Source organism: Anopheles stephensi, unplaced genomic scaffold (genome assembly GCF_013141755.1).
Source record: "Anopheles stephensi strain Indian unplaced genomic scaffold, UCI_ANSTEP_V1.0 ucontig282, whole genome shotgun sequence".
In the NCBI taxonomy this organism is placed as follows: Eukaryota; Metazoa; Arthropoda; class Insecta; order Diptera; family Culicidae; genus Anopheles; species Anopheles stephensi.
Genome location: NW_023405216.1, coordinates 15,051 through 39,509, shown reverse-complemented (window position 1 = coordinate 39,509; position 24,459 = coordinate 15,051). Strand labels below are relative to the sequence as shown.

Here is a 24,459-nt window from a genome sequence, read left to right as displayed (position 1 = left end):
CGATCAAAGACTACCAGGCGCTTCCACCAGTTCAAAAACAACCAGGCACCTCGATTGCTACAAAATACCAGGCGCCTCCATTATTTGCTAAACCACCTAAGAAAACAAACAAACAAGGGCCATTTATTGTTTCGCCTACACACCAAATACACACACACACACATACTCATAGTTGCGCATCTCTGGGGAAGAAACACTGGAAGGTAAAACTAGGCAAACTCTCATCGGCTCAGCATTCATTAAGTGGCGTTTGTGGCACGGAGCAACACACTCAAACACCAAACCAACCTTAATGCACAATGTCTTATTAAGCATTAATGTATGATTCGCTTATATATCGGGAGCTAATTGAAAGCCTTCACCAACAGCTTGCAACACCCGACCGGACCGGCAGGATTACACAGTAAGCGGAGCAGAAGCAAGAGTCACTACAACACCATAGACCGGGAAGCGGAGCAATTTCGTTTGTTGTGAAGGGCTAATTGAATCAGCTGACCTCGTTGCGTTGTCGTGGTCGTGGCCGAGATTCTGGCCGAGAGCGCAACGACACACGGGCAATCGATTCGGGTGGATCCACTGTCTCTGCCTCCCCCCGAAAAAGGGATCCCCTGACGAAGTGGCATCATTGTCAAATCTATTATTAAATTCAATTTCCCTGTGTTTCTCGTGGTGCAGGGAGATATGAGCGACAGAGCTGATTTTTCTTATTCGGGCACAGAATGACACAACGGTGTGGAAATGGTGTTGCAATATTGAAACAATGTAACAGAGTTCCCAAGAGGACTCACACTTGTCCTGGCTGTTGGAGGGAGTGTGACATAGTTTTTCCTCTGGTGGTATAAGCTTTTTGGTTGAGAAAAAGCACTTTTTTTGTTGATTTCTTAAACTTAAATCTCCTGACTACAAACAAATACTTCGAAAGATTTTCTAAAGCATCAGAAGCAGCTAGAGAAAGCATGACGCAACCAATTTCTAGGTTGATTCCAACTCAGCTATAACCGTTCATTGTAACCAACCACCACAATCATCATCATGATCATCAACATCACCCCTCGTCATGGCGCAATCATTCGCAGTCGACTCGATGCGAGAAACATCAACACGAGTGAGGACAGTTTAGGCGAGGCGTGGTTTGACTAATAGTTTTAATTGTTTCTACTTCAAACACTCCGCAAAACGCCCCGACCGAAGAGCATGCGGGAGAAATGGGCCATCCTCAGACACACACTCACGTTCATGCCCTCACAATCAAGAGGTCGAGTCGGCGGGCGACAGCAAAAGAGAGCTGGATGCTCGATGGGAACCGAGCCATGATGGGACCTCCGTTGAAACTTTAACAGTAATTACACTCTGAGCTCGCTCGTTGTTGAAGCCGTTACGGGAAGGCCTCTCTAAAACTGGCCCGAGGGCGGGGAAAAGGGTGAATTGGGGACTGAAAGGATCGCCAGCTGCCCCTTGAAGATATGATAATTTTCCCAAGAGATAGCGTTCCGTGTTCCCTCTCGAATGCTGCAGCACCACATTCGGTTGGTTGCGATTAAGCATAATTTTTCATTTCATCTGCATTGCGCTAATTTTTGGAATGCTGTAGCTGTTTCGGGACCGGCGAACCTGTGAGCGCCCGTTCGGTTTGTCCTAGTTTTGGGTGAAGACCAACCGACCGATCCCAATCCGAAGCATTCCTTCCACCGAAAACGGAGCAAGGTTACGGCTTGGTGTTCGCGGTTTGGTATTTCACTTTGCTGGTCAGGCAAGTTACGGCTTGGTTCTGCTTTTCTCATTTCCTGTTACCAGAGCCAACCCAAAAAAGCTACACCGAAGGGAAAGTTTGATGGCCAACCCCAAAAAAAAACTGAATATCCAAGTGATCCAAGGTTTTAGCAATGGTATGCTCAGGAAAAAGCAACCGAACATCAATGGAGTAGCACGAATAGCGCGTATAAAAAACTGCGCGAAAAAGAGAACAGGAAAATGTGCGTTTTCCACCACCACCATCATCATCTTCATGAGCTGAAGCCCATCCATGCAGCATTACTATTCGCAAACACACACAGTCACGCATTTGCTCCAAGCGGAACTGTCCTCATTACCACACTCACGGTGCACAGGATAGTGGAAACCGTTTGGCGAAGGCCAGCCGATGGATTGGGGAGGTTCGGAGGAAAGACAACAATGTAGGATAGCGTTGCTTGGACCGATTATCTTTTTCCCCCGAGCCGGGGTCGACTTTGAGCAGGACGGAAAAGCCAATCGTTCCACGACCGAGGATGCTCTCATGTGGAAATGCGAACGCGCCCGCACACACACACACATGGGAAGAACCATGGTAACATCAGGGCGGATGGATGATGAGACCGATAAAGATTATGGTTGGCAGTGAAGCAAAAGTTTGTCTAATTCGCCAGAATGTGGCGCTGGATGCTGGAGGTTAACAGCATGAAGGTTCCTACAATTGATGAACAATGAAGAGAAAATGGTCAAGAACGGTAGAGACCGCCTTGCAGAGATACATTGTAACGTTAAGGAACAGTGTGAATGGAATTATTTTCGTTCTGAAGTTAAGTTCGTGAGAGCGTTGAAGTAATTGTGTAGCAAACATTTACTATAATCCGATCCCAAGGACCCTTCCCAATATATATTAATAAAGAATGGTTTCAAGCACTAGCACACTTACCTTACAATCCTCACAGTGGTGGATGATAGAGTACGGCTGTCCGCAGTCGTACCGTATCAGCACCTCGGTAAATTCGCATGTGATCCGTGCCGCCAGCGCGTCCGTTTCCAGCAGCTCGGCCAGCCGCCCGGTACACCCGGGACCGCCCCGCAGCACGTCGGCGTAGGCTGCGTTGTGTAAAGCACTGCCAACGGTACGTTCACAACAATGTCTTAAACGTAATGTTTTCAGCTTGGTCTCAATACTTTGTGACGATTTTTTACAAATTTGTGCTGGACTTAACTCTGCATTATCGCCCAAATAGTCAAGGCACTGTTGTTTATCATTTAACCGGTTCTCCATGTTATATTTAGTATTATCAATATTGTATGGCTTATTACTATTTTTATTATTATTTTTATTATTATTATTATTATATGTAGCATGTGTACGAAACGTTGCACATGGCGGTGGACACCGCGGTGGTCCAGGACCTTCGTCTATCCAGGCCACAGGCAGTGTACCGGCTGAACATTGACCCTGTGGTGAGAGATGGGAGTGCGAAAAGGGGGCGAAAGAGAGAAGGAAAGGGGTTGGAGAAGAAAAGAGAATATAATTAGTAACATGTTTGTAAACAAGTAATGGAGTTGTATTGAAATATTTTACATCGACAAGGAATGCTTTTTGGGCAGCTTGGCCTACATACAGTCATTATCTATGCGACGAACCAATTTTTCTCGGAAAGTCCTTTACACATTTCTTACTAGATTTTACGCTATTTAATATTTCTTTCTACACTATATCTTTCATTCGATAAAAAACCTTTAACCTAGTAGTTCGTCTTTATATTGGATAAACAGTGACGACGACCATAACCCACTCAGAATATATCCCACCAAATTCGGTTACGAGAGCGAGGATTTGTCAGTTTTAGACAGAGTCCATGTCTCAGATGCGTTCGTGATTGTTGGGGCTATAAATATTCTAGTCTCAGGTTCATCCATCGTATCAGGTATCGTGGATGCAGAAATATGCTAGCGAATCTCAAAATTTTAGTTGTTGTCAGTGACAGTGACTTTTAACCCCGGAAAGGTAAAGTGCATCAAACCGATACAACATAGGCAAAGACAACGTATACCAGGATCTGGACTGACTTAATGAAGATAGTCCACGTATTTTTCGCCTCGGCGTCAAATGGAAAATGAAGACAGCATAGCCCATTCCCCTTGTGCTGGCTCTTGTTGGTCGCAAAACGGCCCTGAGAGTTTTTCATCCATCCTAAGGTGATTTCAGCTCATCAACTTCCGAATTTTAAAATCAATTATACCATATTAGAAGTGTAGTTGCTAAACCGTGGTGTTTTCCAAGATTTGACCTCTAGTGAGGATCCGCTTGGAGATAGATATCAGACGATAGATATTCAGCACACGACCTTCTAAGTCTCAGACTTTACGGATTTACTTAGTTTAAAACAAACAACCACATCAAACATTTTTCAACCGATAAACGATCACCAACTCAATACATCCAAACCGTTTCCATTAACGCATTTTCCATTTTTCTTGCGAGCAAAATGTTCATCAAAATTTACTTTGTTGTCCAGACGCGCATCATCCCGCACCCGGACATGAGCGCTTGCCTCCGAAACAACTTCAATGAGTTTTAATTTATTTGCTCTTATCGGCATCGGGTCTTGCGCTGCCTGTTCCGTAGCCAGTTCGTTTATGTTTCACGGCCGCTCGTTATATTTTGCTGTAACACATCACACACACACATGGACATACACCCGCGATGAGCACTTCCTGATCGATTACGATCGTAAAATAGGAAGAGCAAAAGGAGCGGGTAAAAAACTCGACCAGAAAAAACCCCCGTGATCTGGTGGAAAATCGCTTCGGACCAACGGAAAACGCTCCCTTGGCGATGGCTGGCTGTAACGGTTTTGCTAGAACTGCCTTGAGTGGCACCAGTTCCGTAACCATAATTCATCTATCGGTGTTGTTTTTCGGTGCCGCTGTTTTCATTAGCGCTCCCCCTCCCATCCCGCACACACACACACACGCTCGCAGCATACTCAGACGCACACATGGAACGGACAAACATTAGCATACACAAACAAAAACCATCCAAAGTCAGCTCCAATCAAACAAGTCGTATCGCCGACCGCCGACCGTTCCCAGCACAAGACGAACTTTTCACAGTGTTGCAACGGAGAAGAAAAGCCGATGCGATTTTTGCGGATGCGTGCGGGGAAGCGTGGAAAAACGACGGTACACATTGGTATGGTAAGAACTTCAAGAACAGTTTTCCTTTTCATCCGCACCAATAAACCGGGCCCGGTCTGCCGGAGACTGGCGAAGAAGCTTGGATAAATAAACAACGGCACGGCACGGCACATACACACACATGTACTTGGTTCGCGTGTTTTCCTAGCGGCCCCCGGGAGTCGGGTTTCCCTTTTCGCCGAAGGTTCCGAATCCGGACTACTGTCCGCAGAGGGCATTGCATTCATTCCTTCAAATCGCTTCCATCCATAGCTGTCCCACACGCCGTTTCTGCGAAGGATTTGTTTCCGTTTAGCTTACGGGGGTATTTTTTCCTATTTGTTTCGATTTTTTAACATGTAAATGTCGATGGATTTGCCACATTCCCTGGTTTGGAGTAGGGCAAACAATACGAGCTCGCTTCAACTTTTGCTGTCTTGGCGAAGCATGAGAATTTTAATGGCCCTCTCCAAGAAAAACCTTTCAAACAAATGGTGGAAAACTGACCTCGATAGTGCTAGACGGGTGATCGAATCAACGATCGAAACCCCAAAAAACCAGCACCACAGTCCCCCCCCCCCCCCCTTCCGAAATGATCGATAAATTTCGATCGATTTTCCACACCAACGCCGAGAGACGTTTTCCGAAACATAATTCAAATAAATAATATCGCTGTGTCTGGCTAGTGGATCGAAACTCTACGGCCAGAGTCAAAGCAATGGGAAAGCGAACAGGCAGTAAGGTAAGAGATTATCGACCAGCACCTTTCACTGGTCTCCTTTGCCTTCCGTACTCCTCCCTTGGGGGAGTACTCCCCAAATCACTCATCGCCACTGGCTTATGTTTTGTGGACATGGAGAGCGAGAAAAAAGCCAGCAGCAGCAATAGCGAGAGGAGAAAAGAGAGAGCGAAAGAATTTTAAGCGTAATTTTGATTATTACTATGCTGCCTGCCCGAGCTATTCTTCTGCTCGGGAGATGGAGTGTATCACGGAACCGGATTTATGCGGATGCAGACCAATACAGCAGGTGAAGGCGAACGTTGAAGGGAACCGAATCACGAAACAGCCTCCCATTTGCAAAGGCCCCAACGGAAACCGCCCCGCGGGGAAGGAGGAGATCCATTAGACTGTGACGGCAGCGGAAGGTGAAATTGATTCTTGAAAAACTCGAACGGAAACCGAATTTCTTTCCTTCCTCGTATTTTTCACCATCCGATCCAGGGCCGGGTGAACAGGAAAGGGACGCATTTGGAGGGAGTGAGGACAACCGGAGAGAAGTTTGCGATTGCGATCCGCTTATTTTTAGCCCACCACTAAGAAGGTTCTCCCGCAACGACGACTGCCTGACCCGTCTGGCCCGTGCCTTGCCGTGTGTGTTCCTGTTGCCTACCGTGTACGCGAATTTATTACAGCGCCCCGTAACCGTAAGGCCCTGGCGTCTTTTAGCAGGCGTCGTCGTTCTTTTTTTTCCTGATGAGATTCTTCGGGATAAGTTGAAGGGAAGGGAAAGGATTTGCTAAGGTAGGGTCTGCTATTAGTTTCGGAAGGGACAGTTAGGTGAAATTTGGTGAAAGTTTCAGCGCGATTGTGGACTAAATAAATATGGTAAAAATACATTTTGTACTGTCTGGTGATGGTGTTACAATACGTTCCATTGAGAGTAAAGTTTTGTGGATGAAAAAAAAACTGGGAAGCTTTCTTTGTAGACAACAATTAATATTTCAAAAAGTCCTGATCATGTGAGTATCACAAAAGACAGTAAATGTCGTGGAACACTGTTTTCTTCCTGCAGTAAATATTGTTACTCGTAAGAGTTCGACTATTTTTTTCAAATAGCCAGAGGAAAATTTCTAGAACTAGTTTTTCCATCTTAATAAACTACATTATCATGTTCATCCACCTTATTCACTTGATATATTGAACCTCATGAGCAAGAGTAGCAAGTTCATGCCAATAATTAATTTGCCTTTCAATCAATCTACACGTGAGCGTTGTTTGCTGCAAGCTTTTATTACATTCACTTTACCCCCAATTGTAGCTTTATTCGATTCAATTGTTCTATGAACCAGATCCCAAACAATGGTTCAATGAAGGGGAATAAAAAGGATTAATCCGTTGCATCAAGTTACAGCGGGACGCCGAGTTATGTGGAGTTTCACGTTCGCGTAAATTCAGAGAATCACGCCCACTGGGTGCGCTGTTCGCTGGAGCAAATTGTTTAATTGTTTCCAAAAACCACACTTTTATGGAATCGGGTGCAGTCGATGGCGATAAAAAATTTCATCGTAGAATTTAACAAATTTAACTGGGTGTGAAATTTAAAAGGAAAATTCAAATGAATCTCGATTCGTATGGACAATTCGGATCTAAAAGTAAAAACGTCATGGTTCTGATAAACGCCCTGCTTAATAGCTGTTAATTGGCAAACAAACTGTGGTGAGGTGTGATTCTGCGTATGGTAGAATGATTGATGCAATGAAAACGAAATACATATAATTCAAATGAGTTGGTGTTATGTTGTATATCACTTTAGTAAAACTGTTTGAAAAACCAGTAGAACGTACCCATTTGCCCCTTAAACATTCAAATCTGACAGACTAGTTTCACCCGCAAATTTATGTGGAATGTTAGCAGCTTTTAATATGCAAAAAATGGAATTTAAATACTCAAAAAACACCTGACTGAAGTCATTGAAGACCCGAATATTTGCAAAGATTAAATATAAGATAGTCTTGGACCAAGAATTCTAGAGATGAATTGGGCATCTCAATAAGCTTAAAAGCATCACTTACGTTCATGATGTTTGCTCAGGTTTAAGTTTTTCTTAATTGATCGTTGTCTACATAATTTAGTTGTCAGGATAAATAGAAGAATTCAGTAAAAAGTTGTATAAATTTTGAGAAGAAAATTTATGACCTTTAATAACTTACAATCGGCATCATGAATCGATCAATTTTATAGATCCCATCTTGCTTTCTTATTTAAGTTTGAATGTAAGATTTTTGTTTAACTTCGTTTATTCTAAGACAGTAATTGCGCAAGTTGAACGATATCTTCCAACTTGTGTAAGAAACCTGTTCCACGCGAAGATTTTCTCAGTGCTAGAAAGCAGCCAGCAACTCGGACGGGTTGTCCGAGTGCAATAAAACCGCATCCCACAACCGTCAACCGAACGGCCAATGAAATCCCATCTGCGATGGCGTCGCTTGACCGATGCAATTAAAAAGTAATATATTGTGCCCCTATATGTGTGTGTGTGTGTTGCACATTGCCAACTGCAACCGAGCCAAGCAGTAACACTTCGCGCTCTTTGTCTTATCGCTTTAGAAAATGGTGGAGCTTGCGCGACAGCATAGCTCCACAAGCTATGCAAGCAGCCGATCGATTCAGCGGCGTCTTTGGCGATCGCTGCCTCGAGCCCGCAATCGAAAGCGCAATAAATTTACTCGCACAATAAAATCGAAGGTCAATTACTGCAGTGCGGCACGGAAAGGGTGGCTAGTGCCCGCACTAACACGCTGCCGGAGTGGCGTGTCCTAGTTTTTCACGCGCAGATACACCTTCCGGGGGTAGATTACAGTTTGTGACAGGATGTGTACGTACTGCTGTATGTGTGTGAGATAGACGAAGCTGCCAGCGAACGATAGGAGACATACATGTGCAATACAAAGAAAGCACCCTTCATCAAAACGAGTGCACGAGCGAGCAGGAGCAAGCGTACGGAAAACGTGGAAATGCAATCTATCAAGTGTCTTTAAGGCGTAACGAATGACGAGCTCCGGTCGAGTGTGAATGTGTGTTGGAGTTGAGAGAAAGAAAATTAGATAAATCTAGCCTGTTTTGCTCGTGGGAAGTATTTTACTCCTTTTTATAGCAACATTATAGCAAAAATTCGATCAACAACACAAGTTTGAGCAGAGTTTAAATTCATCTTATTTTCATGCGATATTTTTTAACCTTGCTTCAAACTATCTTTAGATGTCCACCAGGGTAGCATCTATGAAGGGCAATAACATCGTACATTGCTTTAAACCAAACACAACCTCAATATGAATAATCAAGTGGCTAACCCGTGGGCTCCTTTATCGAGCAAGGATATGAGCATAGATATTTTAACTCCAGTAAGAACAGAACAACGCTTCAACAGCACACATGTCCACACCCCAGTTCTCCACCACGTAAGACTACTACAGGAGGCATAATACTTGCCTTGCCACAACAACCCTAACAGGCCGAATAAAAAGGCTTTCCTCATCTCCATGGAAAGTGAAGATATTAGCAGCGGTCGGTATGGATATCCATTTCGAGCTGTGTGTGTCGCTCCACTGCTACGCACAGCCCAGTTACCCGGTAGCCTGTTAGCAGCATTGCGAATCGCCACGACCAACCAAGCAAGTAACAAACAGTAGCAGCAGCAGCAGCAACAAGAGAGAGCGCACAAAAAAAGGTTTGCGGCAACATATAGGTTTATTTTCGAAATTTGATACTATCAACAACATGCGTGCGGTTCGGCGATGGCCGAGGGACTATAAATATTCATGCCGAATGTGTTCTCCTTCGCTTTTCCGTTTTTTTTTGCCCCTGCACGCTGCATTACCAACCACCGAGATGGCCCGGTTCGGCATCGGAAATGGCATACATTGCAAACATCTGATACGCCTGCATCAATCGGTGCGGGTTTGCCAGAGGAAGATCGTTGGCCACCGCACACACACACACACGCACACACACATTCCGCGCTGGCATTCGGATGTCAAACTTAACCAGCATGATTGACAAAGGCAATTCCGTTTATTTTCATAAGCTTTGCAACGAGATGCCGAACAACACTTTTGGTCGCTGGAGGTTTTTTTTGTGTTTTTTGTTGGTATTGTTATTTGTAAAAGTGTTTTTTTTTTTCATCTTTTTATGGTATTCGCAAGGCGGAAAAATGTAGTTGGCTCGATGTGCAAGCAAATGAAAATAATAAATGATTGATGTGTGATGATGGGAACTTTTTGTGAAGGCTTACGGGAAGCGTTATTTCAATGAAAGGCCCATCCGCACTAAAAAGATTACTTGAACAAACATGTGTCGGAGGCTGTAAATTGGTAAGAATGATAAAATTAAAATTAATATTCAATTATTAAACCGTCAAAATTCCATTACAATCACCAATGTTGAATATTTCACAATATAGGGTCATTCTATAACATTCTACAGTTCCCTTAAGAGTATTTGAAAACGAGAGCACATTTATGGTAATTATAAATTATAAAGCTGAGTTTTCCTTTCACTGGGAATAAACACAAATCATCATAAACTGTCATATCATAACTAACGTCTGTACCACAGTTTTTTTCGGGAAGATATGCTATAGCTATAGTTAAATGTGGTTCAATCATAGAAATAGTTTTTCAACTACTGACGGTTCAACTTACACAAAGGAGGTAGATTTTTGTGGTAATTAACTTATTTTCTTATGGGTGCTAGCCTGACTTTCCAATGCTTCAGCCGGTCCATCCTCGTCTGTATCATGGTTTTAATGTAACGTAAAAGTATTACTTCTTCTTCTTCTGTGGCACTACAACCTCGAGAGGTCTCGGCCTGCCATTTCTGGCTTTCTGTGACTTAATTCTACCCGTAGAAAAGTAGTCAGCCTTTCGTACGGGGAGGCGGTCTGGATGGGATTTGAACCCCGGCCCTGCCGTGTGAAGACCGGCGCCGCTGTCGCCTCGGCCACCGGACCGCCCCGACTAATTCTTGAAGGCATACCAAAATGCCTCATAGAGGACCATTTCATGTCATTTTGTGCGTTGTAGGACCATAAGAACAATCTTTTAAGACGGCGATCATAACTCACAATCCATATCTTGGGGGCGGTCCGGTGGCCGATGTGATAACGGTGTCCGTCTTCACATGGCAGGGCTGAGTTCAAATTCTATCTGGACTGCCTCCCCGTACGTAAAGCTGACTACTTTACTACGAGTAAAATTAAGTCACAGAAAGCCAGAAATGGCAGGCCGAGATCTCTCGAGGTTGTAGTGCCAAGGAAGAGGAAAATCCATATCTGAGACCTTGGCGTCTACACGGCAATAACTTTTTTAGAGTCTTAGGACGGCTTGAAAGAACCATATTTTTGATGATGAACTCTTAAAGGTCAGCGAATGCGCTGAGGTACTGAGCTTATATCAGTGGACTCCATTAGAATATCTTGATCAAACCGTTGTCGAAAGACCCAGGATGGGGAGGATATCACTCAGGACCCAGCGAGGATATCGCTGACTTATTCAAATCTTTTTTTCCGTCTGAAGAAAGTTTATTTAAGGCCTTCAAATGGTCTCGACGAAATCCAAGGTTGCTCAACGAAATTCAAGTCATCCAACAATATTTTATTTAAGTTATAAGCTAAAAATAGTAAAGCCACTGACTAGGACCACTCTTCACGGGCTAGTTTGGTTAAATTTTTTATCAACCGAAAAAGCTTCTAGAAACGGTAACACTATTAAAAATGTGGAGTATTGTCAGTGTCATCGTTCACAAAAAAAGGACGCAAGCAAATCCTCCCACTCCCCACCACCAACTAAAACCGTATCCTGACTTAGCTTCTGATTAAAATATGAATTATTTAGCCCACGCGCTCACCCTCGGGTAAGGTTTCAAAAAAGGTGACAATATTGTTAATAAAAAATATGGAACAAAACCCTCGCTGCCCACCGCATAACACCGGAGCCTTCCGGCGAATACACCGGGCCCAAACCTGACGTACCGCAGGACGTGCAGGAAGCGTCGGCAGCCTGTTCCATCAATGAGTGTCTAAATTTAGACCGCGGTCGATATTTATACCGAAATTATTCTGCACACTTGTAGCACTCACAAACACTCACTCACGCACACCGCAACACACGGGTGGGTACAGGGCCCGACGTGTACACGTTTTGTGCACAAACACACACATACACACTTTAACGTGATATTCATCTAATTAGCTGTCAGACGGAGAGTGAAATTTCCATGCCTCTTTTCTTTTTTTTTGCTCCACCACTCTCGGCCAGACGCCCTGGGCAGTGAAGGACAGCAACTGGCTTGCGGTGGCTTGCCCCAGTTGGTGTGTTATTTTTTTCCACTGATCGTTGGCACGTTTCGGCCCGGCGGGAGGGCTTGGATTGAAATGATTTGACCGTACGGTCGGCAGGAAGCTGACCGGTGCCAAAAGCTAGCCAGATCCCAATCTACTACCACCAGGGTTGAGCTGCGCCTAATGCCGTCCTCCCCATCGGACGTCAGCGTGAACGGGCGTAATGGTAACCTCGGGCCTGAATCTCTGTGGTCATCAGTTTTGACATCATTTTTACGCTTCCAGAGTTTGTAACGTGTGGAGCAATGGGCTAGCAGGAGAAATTGAAACTCATCTACTTGGGAGCAAATTTATACCAACGTTTGTAGTTATAGTTGTGAGTTCAGAGAATAGAAATCATTGGTACAGCGACTTGGTTAGAAGAACTTCTCCATAGTCTACCAAATAAAAGAACTTACACAACGGAAGGCGTGAGCGAGAGAGTACAAAAGATAGGACAGATAGGAGCGAGAACAGAAAAATAGCATCCACACCATCACCTAATGGTGCACATTAGGGCGAGGTGGAAATTGAACGAATCGAAATATCGACAGGACGAACGCGGAAAATCAATCATCGGATCGCTTTGAAAGGTTGCTACATTAACGAGCGAATGATAGGAAAACGGTGGCAGCTGCGTAGAAACCCAGCAAAACTCCCCGAATCCCAATGGAACAAAACAGGAGACAGCAACAGCAAGACAAAAAAAAGGTTCCAACCATACGGACGGCTAGGCGGACAGACAGACCATTTGCTTCACAGCTTTCCCCCGGCCCGCACACCATCACAATCGCTGCGGTTCTGCTAAGAGACATCCGAAATTTCACCAATCCTTTCCCCTACAGCTCTCACCGAAGGACCTGAGGAAGGAAAAAAAAGTCACAGGGAGCGAACAGAAGCAAGCGGCCTCGTTCGCGTGTCTCAAATGGAATCGAAATCAATTAATAAAAGTCAGAAACAGGGACAATCACGTCTAGGGGAAAAAAAAGGATGAAGCGACGCGGACCATCGCTGAGCCAGTTGGTTAGGTAACACACACACACACACACACATCGGAAGAAGTGGTTGGGTCGTGAAGAAGAATTGGGTGGGATAGGTTGAAGAATCACCCGATCCAGGAGATCGGCTGTCCGATGCACGCGACCGTACGCACAACACACTTCTCAACTTTCATCCGAGGTTCATGGTGGCGCTTTTTTTGTCTCTCCTCTCCCTATTACGGTTCAATCTCACCCTAGGATGCTCCTCGTCGGCTGCTCAGAGCTGACAGTGGGTATAAGACAAAAGTCTAGCAAACATCGATCCCGGTAAACATAGGACCAAGTGCGTTCGAGTACCCTAAAGAAAGTACAAAGTAGTGTGGGCGAATTGATGCTTGTCTGCTCCCTTGGTTCCCCACCCGTTCGTTCCTTCGTCTAGCATTTGAGCGATGGGTTTCGTAACATCCGAGCGAGAGCGAAAGGTCGGTACGTCGGTTCACGTCAACATCGAGTGGTTCACCGTTTCCACGGGGCAGGAAACCAGCGGTACCACTAACGCCCCATAGCGGAACCAACCCTGAACAGGGGGGTTGGGGGTGCGTGAGTAGTAGCAGTACCACCGTAAGCATTCTCATTGGCTCGTAATCGTTTCGCTGAACGGCTGGACTGCGTACCAGCACCGGGTATTTCCGGTAAGGGAAAAGAAAAACCTCGGAAGTGGTTGAGGATTGTGAGCTTTGGGGTGTTTTTTTTTTTCAAAAGTGGTTTGTTAATCATTCTGAGCCCGATAGCTGTGATCAAGCGGTAGTTGCAATGTAATGCTCTTGGAATGTTGTGAAGTTCTCGGGAAATAACAATAAAAAAATGGAGAGCAAATTTGTATAACGCAATCACGGTGAGAAGAGTTTTTCAAACTTATAAAGCAGATAGTAATAGGACAATACTAGCATGTTGGACATCTCGTACCGTTGATAAATCCCGGCGAATCCTGAGGACCGTTTGACCCTTGCCTAGAATCTCTTGGTGATCTTAAAAAAGCTTCTGAATATCACTCATACTAAAGTTGATAGTTTGAAATATGTAGCATGGTAATTAATATTGAATTAGCTCCTCAGACAAAAACAAACAGACTAGACTTCCCGAAACTTTTGTAAGATAAAGTCTCAAAACTGTGTCTCGATTCTCTTATTCCGAGAAATATTTCCTCATTGTTCTATTCAAAGACTTCTCACATTCATTCATTCAGCGGAGTTTTCATCTATTGTTCTGCTCTGGTCTATTTTCATCAAAGCTTTTTTTGTCATTTCGTTTATGGTTGTGATGTACGACTGGTTTGATGCTTTTCTCTGTTCATCAGCGTTTATTTGCTTCAGGTTTATTGGCAGTTTTCTTATAATGTTCGTGAATGTTCTTTTCGTTGTTAAGTTAAATATTTCTCAGATTTGTTCTCTGTAAGTCTACCATTTTTGCCCTACAATTGTGTATTACTTATCGTATATTGTTGGTTTCACTGTATCATGTAGAACTTCTTAGCTTGCTTTAGCATCTTTTGCTCATAATTATATATTTAATCCTTATTTATTACATATTTTAGATGTCTTGCATTTCAAGAGGGTTAACAATTATATTTGAAGGACATAAAAATACATTTCTTTGCTTTAATAACAGTGGGTTGTCATTCGAAAACAAATCTAGACTACTCTTTCATCTCTCGAATTAGTGACTGTATCGCACCGCACCATTCATTCACCTTCATCATTGTCATTTTTCTACAGAAGCATAATAAGCAGAATCATTTTCTTATGATCGAATCAAAGCAACAAAAACAAAGAACCAATTTAAAAAGAAAAACTCAACCACCCTACCCGCAACCCAACAACCCCCTCAACAATGTTCTAAGTAACTGGCCCTTCACTGATCGATTAGATCATCGCCGGGAAAGAAAAAAAAAGAAGGGACAAACGCCTCCATTACCAGCTTCACGCACAACTTTCTTTGCCCCAAGTCTCGGTCGGGCGAATCGGGGGGAGGAAAAAAACCGGGAACAGTAAAAATGGATGGCAGCAAATTAAAATCAATACCGATGGCTGCCGATGGCGATTAATAAAGCCCCTTCGGAAGGGCTGCGAACGGGGCAAGGTTCTTCTTCGAAACGGGTGCGGAACGTGATATCAGGACCAGCGTCGTCCTAAATGCTGGTGTGACATATTGTTTACCCAGCATAACACACACACACACAAACACAGAGAAAAAAACAGCATGTACAAAAAAACAGATAACTATAGTGCGGGAATCCTGAGCGGCATGAATATTGGTTCAACTTGTCCTAGGAGAAACGATACAAGCCAACGGAAATAAAAAAAAAACTTTTGTCTCTAGGAAATGAGAAGAGCCAAGCTTCCCTATCCTGGCCCGCCTTTCGTTTCGATTTCACCGAATCAGCCTTCAACTCAACGACGGCCCGCGATAAGGAAGCGAATAGTTGTGAATGAGCCAAGGATCGGGACGGATCGGTGCGCTGATACCGTTCCGGTGCGCTGGTATAAGTGTGTCAAGCCAGCTATTACCAGTAAGCACGCGTGCTGGTGGTGTTGGTGAAAGCCATCGTCGCCACCACCGAAAAGTCCTCAGCTGAGATCCAAAAACGTTCCAGCTGGTGTTGGTGAGGTGCCTGCTGGAAACGTTGAGCTGGGCAGCTAAAACATACAGAGCGACTCGGAGTGGAGAAAAAGTTCCCAAAAGAGAAAGAGCCCACCGTTCCTGAACACCTCGCAAGAGCGCTGAGCGTGGCACTCGCAAGCCATTTCAGTGTTGGGCAAACTGTGCTTCGTTTTCTTGTCGGGTGGTACGTCTTTTCGTGTGGAAAATGCTCTCCGCACTGCTTCGGCCGCTGCAAACCGTGCTCCGGTGAACAAAAGAGCAAACGGATAAAATTTCCTACCTTTCGGCAGAAGAAACGAAAAACTGGAGGAGAAAGTCCGTGAGCGTGAACGTTTGCTGCCGTTCAGCCCTAACATGCCTAACATTCAAGGAACGGTTTGTTGGCTGTGTGTGTGTCGGAGTGTGGATGGATGTAGAGGCTTCCTGCTTCGGTGGAATCGGTGCTTTGGAACGCCCGTAGCTGTATGTTAATGATATGAAAGCGGTAGCCCCATTTTCCACCCCATCCTTCGGTGGTGAGCCAACAAAAAAACGGGGAAGAATATTGAATAACACCACCGGGAGTAATAGCTCCGCAAGGATAAGGAAGCGTCTCGGAAGCGTGGATGTCCTTAAGGATGCAAGTTAGCAGGGAGAAAAAAGCAAGTAGAAAAGGAATCGTACAAGAACCTCAAATCAAACCGATACGCTACTTCCACGAGTTTCGATTGGTGAATGGGCAGACTGAACTGGTTGGGGAATGTTCGTCCAAGAATTCAAGAATCCTAACCCAGCAAGGGTGAGATGTTGTTGGATTGGTTGTTCTATCCTCTGCTTCTTCTTATCCATCAATCCCGCCATCCATTTCTTCAAACCTGTCACTTGCGCACGTCCCCAGTTTCATCAGATATCCCCCTTCAGCTTCTGTGTGTGTGATTCCCCCCCTCAATGGCGGTTGTACTGTTGAACACCCGTGGAAATGGTGGTCGGGAATGAATTGAGCAATAAAATGATCCTATGCTAATGCCCTCTCTCGATGAATGATGGGCTTTCGCTTTAGAGCACCACGGCCAAAGAGTTTCTCTGTTGTTGAAGGTGCGAGGGTGTCCTCCTTTCTGCGCCTTCTTCACATCGATACACTTCATCCATCCCATCAACCCGCTTACTGGCCGCGTTCGAGGAAGCTCTTGTGATGGAATCCATTTTTTTGTGTGTTCTGTGCTGTATATGTGTGTGTGCGTTGCCTCTTCTTCGGTCTCCTCTTTCGCGTTCGATCAACCCCTTCTCACCTTTGCCATGGACTCCCCACTGTTGGGCGAGTACGGCACAATAGACGCTGCCGGCCGCTGTGGCGCGCGGACGGAAGTGCCTACCAATATCGGTACCGCTTATCTCACGTAACGGTGATCATGCGGTGGTGGTCGGTGCTTGATGAAGATGGCATCAATCCATCTCCCGGGGGTTTCTTCCGACACCACCGATGTGCGCCCGATGTGCTCACAAGGAACGGACCGTACCGGTCCTACCAGCATCAAGCACCGTACAGTAGCACGCACGCGGATTCCTCTGTGCAATCTGTTACGGTTTACTTACGGCGTTTTTATCACGTTTGTTCGCCCGCTTTACTGAACATTCCCCCCCTTCTCCCTCCTGCCCCCTTCCTCCCCAACAAATACAAGCCGGCGAGGCTTAGTAAATGACAATCTTTCCAGCGCTGGGTTTCCAGCGTACCAGGGTTACAGAATTTGGGTTCCGATCTCAGCATGAAGTATTGCTACTTATGCTTTTCTTGCCATTCTGCGGTGGAAGCATAAAGCATATGGGTGTATGTGTGTACATATCTTGAATGAATTTTCCCTCTTGGCTTGCTGCATTAACACTGGTTCATTGGACTGGTTCGTTTGCTTCCATCCTTTTTGCTGTTGTTGTTGTTGCTAAATGCTTGGTTTTATCTTGGATTTTCTATCAGACACACATATTGACGTGTGACGTGGTCGAGCAGGCCAGATAGCCGAGGTTGACGTTGATAAATTTATATAGAAACGCTTCATACGCTCAACTGGGCCAGCAGCGTAAGTTATGGACGTACCATATCAATCGGCGGCCGATATTGATTGGTCGGGCAGGCGTTTTGGTTTAGGTTTGTACCTTTGCGCAAGACTTTATGAAAAATAAATCCCTTTCAATGAATATATGAACTACAAATGAAGTTGTCAGTAACAAATATCAGGTTCAACAATTGAAACAGTACACCAAACAGATAAATGGCAAACATTTATATAATCCTTGCACAGGAACACTCTTCAAAAACCAGTAATGCAGCACATAATAAATAAAGTTTTCCTTAATTCCTTCCAGGAAAACTGATGCCAGCTAGCAGAAAAAAAGTGAAAAAACATCATCATTACATCCCACGTGCAATACTCTCTTGCTTTCCATCATCATCATTCTGCTCAGAGCTTAACCATCGTGCTCGGCGAACGGAATCTCTCGAACTGCACGATTGAATAAAACTGCTCACTATTAACTCGAGTTTTCCCCCCCCATTTTCTTCCGATAAATGATCGTCCATAATTCCAACAATTCAGAAGTAATCGTAGTCGCCAACTTATTCTGATAGTTCTTGATCTTCGAATAAGTAGAAGCCTCAGCGCCACCATAACTTGATTGCAAAAGTGTGAAATCAGGCATCGGTGGACCTGGTGAAGGACTGGCAAGTCTTGCGATGGTACCAATTTGAAGTTCATTTTCATCACAACTACAAACACCCGCTCCAAGGATGAGTTTCCGCGTACCAACACCGCTAATATCGTACTACCACCACTACTAATACTGCTGCTAGTGTGTTCTGTTCTTCATACTACTACAACTACTACTACTACTACTACCGCAAATAAGCAAAGCGCTTCAGCACGCTCGAACGAGCAGTCAATGGTGTTTTTTTTACATTCTTCTCTTCTTCTACTCGCGTCCGTATAGCTCCTTCCCTTCACGAATCCTATTTTAGGTTTTTGGTCTGTTCAGCCTCGCCACCGAAAGAAAAAAATACAGCCACAGCAAAGAAACCGATCTGCCTACCGTGCAAAAGTGCCCAGCCGGATCGTTTGATAAGGTGAGCACCAGTTTTCCCGTTTTCCCGTGGAGAGCGAATCGGAGTGATCTCACCGCATCTCACCGAAAAGAAAGCTGCCAAGACCCGTCCATGGCAGGCAGCCTGCCGTTTCCGAGCATGGAGCATACCACCCCTTTACAAGTTTTTGTCGTGCGAACGAAGAATTCGCCGATCTCGCTCGGTGTTGGGCTTTGCGCTCTTGCAGAGAACAGGTTTATGCTCTGGGAGTCTTATGCTCCGGCGAGTACCTTCGCCGAATGGTGAGAGCGAGTTTATGGAACGGCTGAATTTTATTATTATATAATTGATGAATGGGACGTGTATCCCGGTCGCTATTGCTCCAGGAACATGGTTTTCATGTTTGTGTTACTGTTTGGCGATTATTTTTCTTTTCTTCTTCTTCTTCGTTTGGCGGTTATCATCAATCGGCGGAAATTCCGAGAGTACTATGTAATGGGTATGGAAGATATTGCAGAGGATAGGCGAAGGTAGATGAACGGAAAGGGCAGCCAAGACATGAATGACATGTCCCTGTGTAATAGGACATCCGGCACCTAGACCCAGACTACTGACCGAAAACCCTTCCCCAGTTTTGTGCGGCGTCCGTTCTACTAACCTGGAGATCCGGTGCCGAGTTGGGCTGCTCCAGATCGCACGCCGAAAGCCACGGATTGATCCGCGTTAGTGCGCCGCCTTCTCCCGTATTGTCTTCTCCAACTTTGCCCAACTTGCCACTCTGACTGGCACTGCTGCTCTGTTGACCGGTGCCTCGCCGAGCCCCCGAAATAAACGCAAGCGCCATCACGACCAGCCCGGGTCCTGGCCGCATATTGACCTCGGGTTCGGCGGCGCTAGCATGGTGCAGGCCCGCTTGAGACGCGCTTGCGGCTCGCAACGACCTCGGGGCTCGGGCTCATGGCCCCACCATCATCGTCCGCCGTGCGCCGAACGTCCGCTGCTCTTCTCTGCCGTCCCGCTGCCCCCCGTCCCGTACCCCCCGGCGTCTGACCCGTCACTATCGCACGTTGCCACGGCCACGGGCGGCGCACCTGCACCTGCCACACGCACCGCTTTCCGCGCTATCACTTCTGCTTCGTTCGCTGCTGCCTCTTCTTCTTCTTCTTCAACTTCTGCAGCTCACTCTGATCCTTCTCTACTTTGCTTTTCGTGCAAGAGCTTTTCGCGCCCGCCCGTAAGGCTCGCCTCTAATGCCTGCGACGGTCACGCGCACGCAGGACCACCACCACCGAAACCGGGCTCACGGGCCCACACTGACAGCCACCGCACCGAGCGACAAACGCCAACAAACTAGCACTGCTCCTACGGCACGACCGCACTGACACTGACAACGACTCGAGCTGCCGCCGCTGCTGCTGCTGCTGCTGCTGGTGGTGCTGTAACAACACTTCCACCATTGGCACTATGGGAACGACACCGACACAGAGAACTTTAGTGATCCTGCATCATCCTCAACGCAATGCTCGTAAATGGCTCGACTCCCCACACGAGCCAGGCCACACGCACACACACACACGCACGCACGCACACGTGAACACATGACACACTACCGGGTGCGGAAAAGGCCAGCTACCAGTGGCCATCTTGCACGCAACAACACAGTTAACGACCGATCCGCCATCTGTGGAGTGATCCAGTCGATCGCGGTCCCCTATCCACCATACCAACACCGCAACCCACCTATAGACACGAACCCGCACACACACACAGACAGACGCGCGTGCACTTGCTCCCGGTCCACACCACACACACACAACAAACCACGCTGCCACGCGGAATCCTCGCGTCCCTGCTGGCAGCTTGTCGAGAGCGATTTCGACGTCTACGGTCTAGGTCATCACCTGATATCCTGATCCTTGATCGATGTTGATACAGCTCACACACGCACAATCACACACACCAATACTCTTACTTGCTCACGTTCCGGAAGCACGATCAGCACGCGCACTCAACACCACCACACACGTGCGTGTTCGCGTGCTGGTGTGGTGTGTGTGTGTGTTGATGCCTGGTGCTTCCCTGTGTTCCCTTGTGTGTTAAACCGCATCAACCTGTGCTGTGTGCGCAGCCTGCTGATGGTGCTGCTACTGCTGCTGATGGTGCTGCTGCTGCTGCTGGTGCGACTAATGCTGCCGTTGCTGCCAGCGCTCGGTTTGAGATGGCGCGACGAGCAAAGGGTTTGCGTGCGCAATCAATCGATAACATCACTCATGCGTACTGCGAGGTCACACGGAGCAAACACACAACAAGCCAACTCTCAGCACCCGCACGAGAGCCAAGTCACACAATCGCTCGGCAGTCTCTTGAAGCTGCTGGCACAATATCTTTTCTCGCGAGCGCCTATTTTATTGGGCTTTCTTGGCTGGAGAAGGAGGTTTTTAACTTGGAGCCACTGTTTTTCACCGACGGAAAACTATTCTCTCTCTCTTTCTCTCTTGCTTTTGCTCTCTCTCTCTGTATTTATTTTTTTATTTATATCATGTTCTATAGGTGGGATCTCTCGCACAGTTGTCTCTGTGTGTGATAAGGTGAACCTATCAATGGTTGGACTTCATCCGGTCATCCGTCATGGGACCTCTCCAAAAAGGTTGGGAGGCCCAACCAATGTTTCCTCGAAAATTCTACACATATGGCCAACCTGATACCCATCAGAGCACATGTCGATGGAATATCTGGGCATTTAGGGTTTGAACTTCAACCCCGAGAAAAACCCTTACTTCCATTAGCTTACACTTTGACTTAAGGGCAATGGAGTCAACAGATCACCATCACCACCACGATCACAACTGCTGCTGCTGCTGCTGTTTGAATGTGACAAGCACGGTGGTGTGGTGTGTTCGACCAGTGTATATGTCCTGTCCTGTCCTGTGGGTGTACAGCAATGCTACGCACGAGTGCACGCAATAATTGTTCTCGATTTGCGTTTGCTTCTTCCATGGGTTGCCCGGGAAGCGAGACTTCCCATCTGCAAGGTAATTTATTCCAACACTCTCTTCCATCTACTGCTTCTATCCGTTAAAATGGACTTCAAGCATTGTAAAAGATATTCAAATGATGGCTCGTACTGCGGCAAAGAGATCTGATTCGTAACTTCAAGGAATGACACGAAAGAAACTGGTCCCCCACTTCGGCAGGAACAATTTCAACTTCCCAAGTCGAGCACAGATCACGGTACACCCAAATGTCACTTGGACAGCGTTGCCCGCTGTACTCGTGTGCGTCTATGTGTGTGTCCGTGCGTTCAATGTGTGTCAGTGGGTGGGTTTGCTGTTGGACGGTGTAGGTAGGTGTAGCAGGCCAGGACAGCGAGCATTCGCGAGTGTTGGTGGCCGCGCAAGCCGCTGGTATTGGTTGTGTCCTGGATGGATGTCCTAGCTGCGCTAGTGGTCGTACTAAACGCTGGTGCTTTGCTTCGCGTAATGATGATGATGATGATGGCGATGATGATGGTATTAGATGATAAAGAGCGTAGCGATAACTATGATAATGATCATAATGACGATAACAGCGACAGTACCGAGGCATTCCAGCACGCAGCGATTATTAGTGTTGCAGGTCGTAAAATGTCTACCGAACCCTGATGAGACCACGCACGTTTCCTCACAGGAAACGGGTCTCCATTTTGCTTGAGAATAGAGTCTTGCTTTTTCGCTTCTTTCCCAACGCTCATGTCTCACATAACTACCACACACTCACACGTACGTTGGAGCACACATACACACACACACACACTCACTCACTCAACCACATACGTGGTCCACTTCCGTTCCCTGGTAATTGTTACAGGATGATAGGATATCCAGCGATGTGAAGACTAAGTGGACGATTTGACGATTTCTCGGTACGCCACACGTCCATTACGGTGAAGGGTTCTTTAAACTTTCGGAATCCGGACACAGGCACACACACACGCACACATACATACATCACCAGTTCCGGTCGCTGCAACCAGTTTCGGACAAATCGATTCTGCTTCACATGGGTTCGTGTGTGGTTCACCAAAGTCCCTGCCCGCTGGAGTCACACGTACAGTCACACACACACACATACAGTTTCGCACACCGCGGACGGGCGCAGTCACGCAGTGGGTCGCGGAAAGGAAAACCGAACAGAAAAAGGATTCACACGGAGGACACAAACGCGAAGGAAAACGCGCACTGCCTGCTGCTACCTGCTGACCTCGACGCTCACTCAAACTGGCCAAACAGGCCAAACTGACTGATTGCTCGGGTGACTTTTCCAATATTCACTCTGCTGGCTGCTGACTGCTGCTTGCTGCTGCTGGTTGCTGCCACTGCTGCTGCTGCTGCTCCACGGAAAATCTTCGTCGTTCACTCTCAGAGCGGAGCGCGCATGTGTGAGTGTTCGTGAGCAGTGTGCAGACTCTCTCGCACACTCTCGCGGCTCTCTGTCCGCGTGTGGTGCTTTTGCGATGGGGCTGGAGGGGGTTGAGGTACGGAGGGGAAGTGGGAGTTTTTCAATTTTCACAATGTGCTGGAGAAGCTTTTGCTGTGCTGTGCTAGTTCGAAATGCTCCTGCCGCAGGACCTTATCTCGCGGTTTCTCTCTCTCTCTCTCCCTCGTTTCGGTTCGGCTCAACGAGCACACACATACAGATACTTCGGAAAAGCATGTCAGATGGTTGTCAAATTTGGAAGCAGCATCTTACAAATAAAAAAAAAGTTCTGAGAGATTGTTCAAACTTTTAATGGAATTTCTTGAAAAATTGGTTAAGTATCATCCATGAAATTAAAGTTGGAGTAGCTCTTGTAATGTTCAGGACATCAAAATTACATTTAAGTAAAATTAAATTATCTGAACAGTCAGTAGATATAATTTAAAAGTCAACTGACAGATGCTGGAAGTACATTAGCTCTATCTGATGGACGCTAGCAGCACACAATTTTTGAAGGCTCCCGTGAAAATCGTTATTGATTTAATCTCAACTCTAAATAAAAAATCGACTGAAGTTTTATTGAAATTGATTATCAATTCAGTTCGAAACCTATATAAAATGTTTGGACGCTTTAAAAAATATTATTTTTAAAATATTGTATCTTGTTCCTCCTCGCTAAATAACATTATAGTGACTATATCCAATCATCAATACTCCAAAACACTGCGGAAAACTAGCAGCAAACCAAGAAATACTTTGTTGTCGTTTTATTGCCTCTTGCAATATTGTACACTTGTACCCACGAGTCACGATCACTGTTCGTCTGACGGGAAAGTACAACCCCCCATTTTTCCCTCGCACTAGGTCACGGTCCGGGTCAAGCTAACCGATCTTCACCACCACTGCCGTAATGAACTTTATGATTATAGTACACTCATTAAACCGTTCTTTGTCGAACGAAATTTTCATCGACTCACCACATGAAACACTTCACGCTTCATTTGCATTATACAAATCGCACACTCGGCTACATTCGCCAAACGATTAAGACCCACCCATAATGAGCACTTGCTTCCACGGTACGGGCAGCAATAACGAGCTGTTGATGGTGTACACAGAGTATAAAAATCTGCCCGCGAGAATGTTTAGATTATTGGCCAAACTTCCTCCATTTGTCTGCTGGGTTCGATGTTCAGTGGTTTTGATGGCACTCCTTTTCTGCCCACCTGCTGATTGGACATGGTATGAATAGAGGATTTGCAACACAAAAAAAAACAAGAAGCATCCTTTTTTTTCGTTT

The 24,459-nt window shown here is 45.9% G+C and overlaps 1 protein-coding gene across 1 annotated transcript; it reads right to left on the bottom strand.

The window, feature by feature from the left end:
* Positions 1–2,674: 2,674 nt before the first annotated feature.
* Positions 2,675–23,023, bottom strand: LOC118516354 (the record flags this gene model as incomplete). The annotated part of the gene is made up of 3 exons (XM_036062186.1): positions 22,936–23,023; positions 19,363–21,278; positions 2,675–3,193 (listed from the first exon to the last, which is right to left on the bottom strand). Coding segments are annotated over exons 2-3 (732 nt in total), but the record flags the coding sequence as incomplete, so codon positions are not given.
* Positions 23,024–24,459: the final 1,436 nt, after the last annotated feature.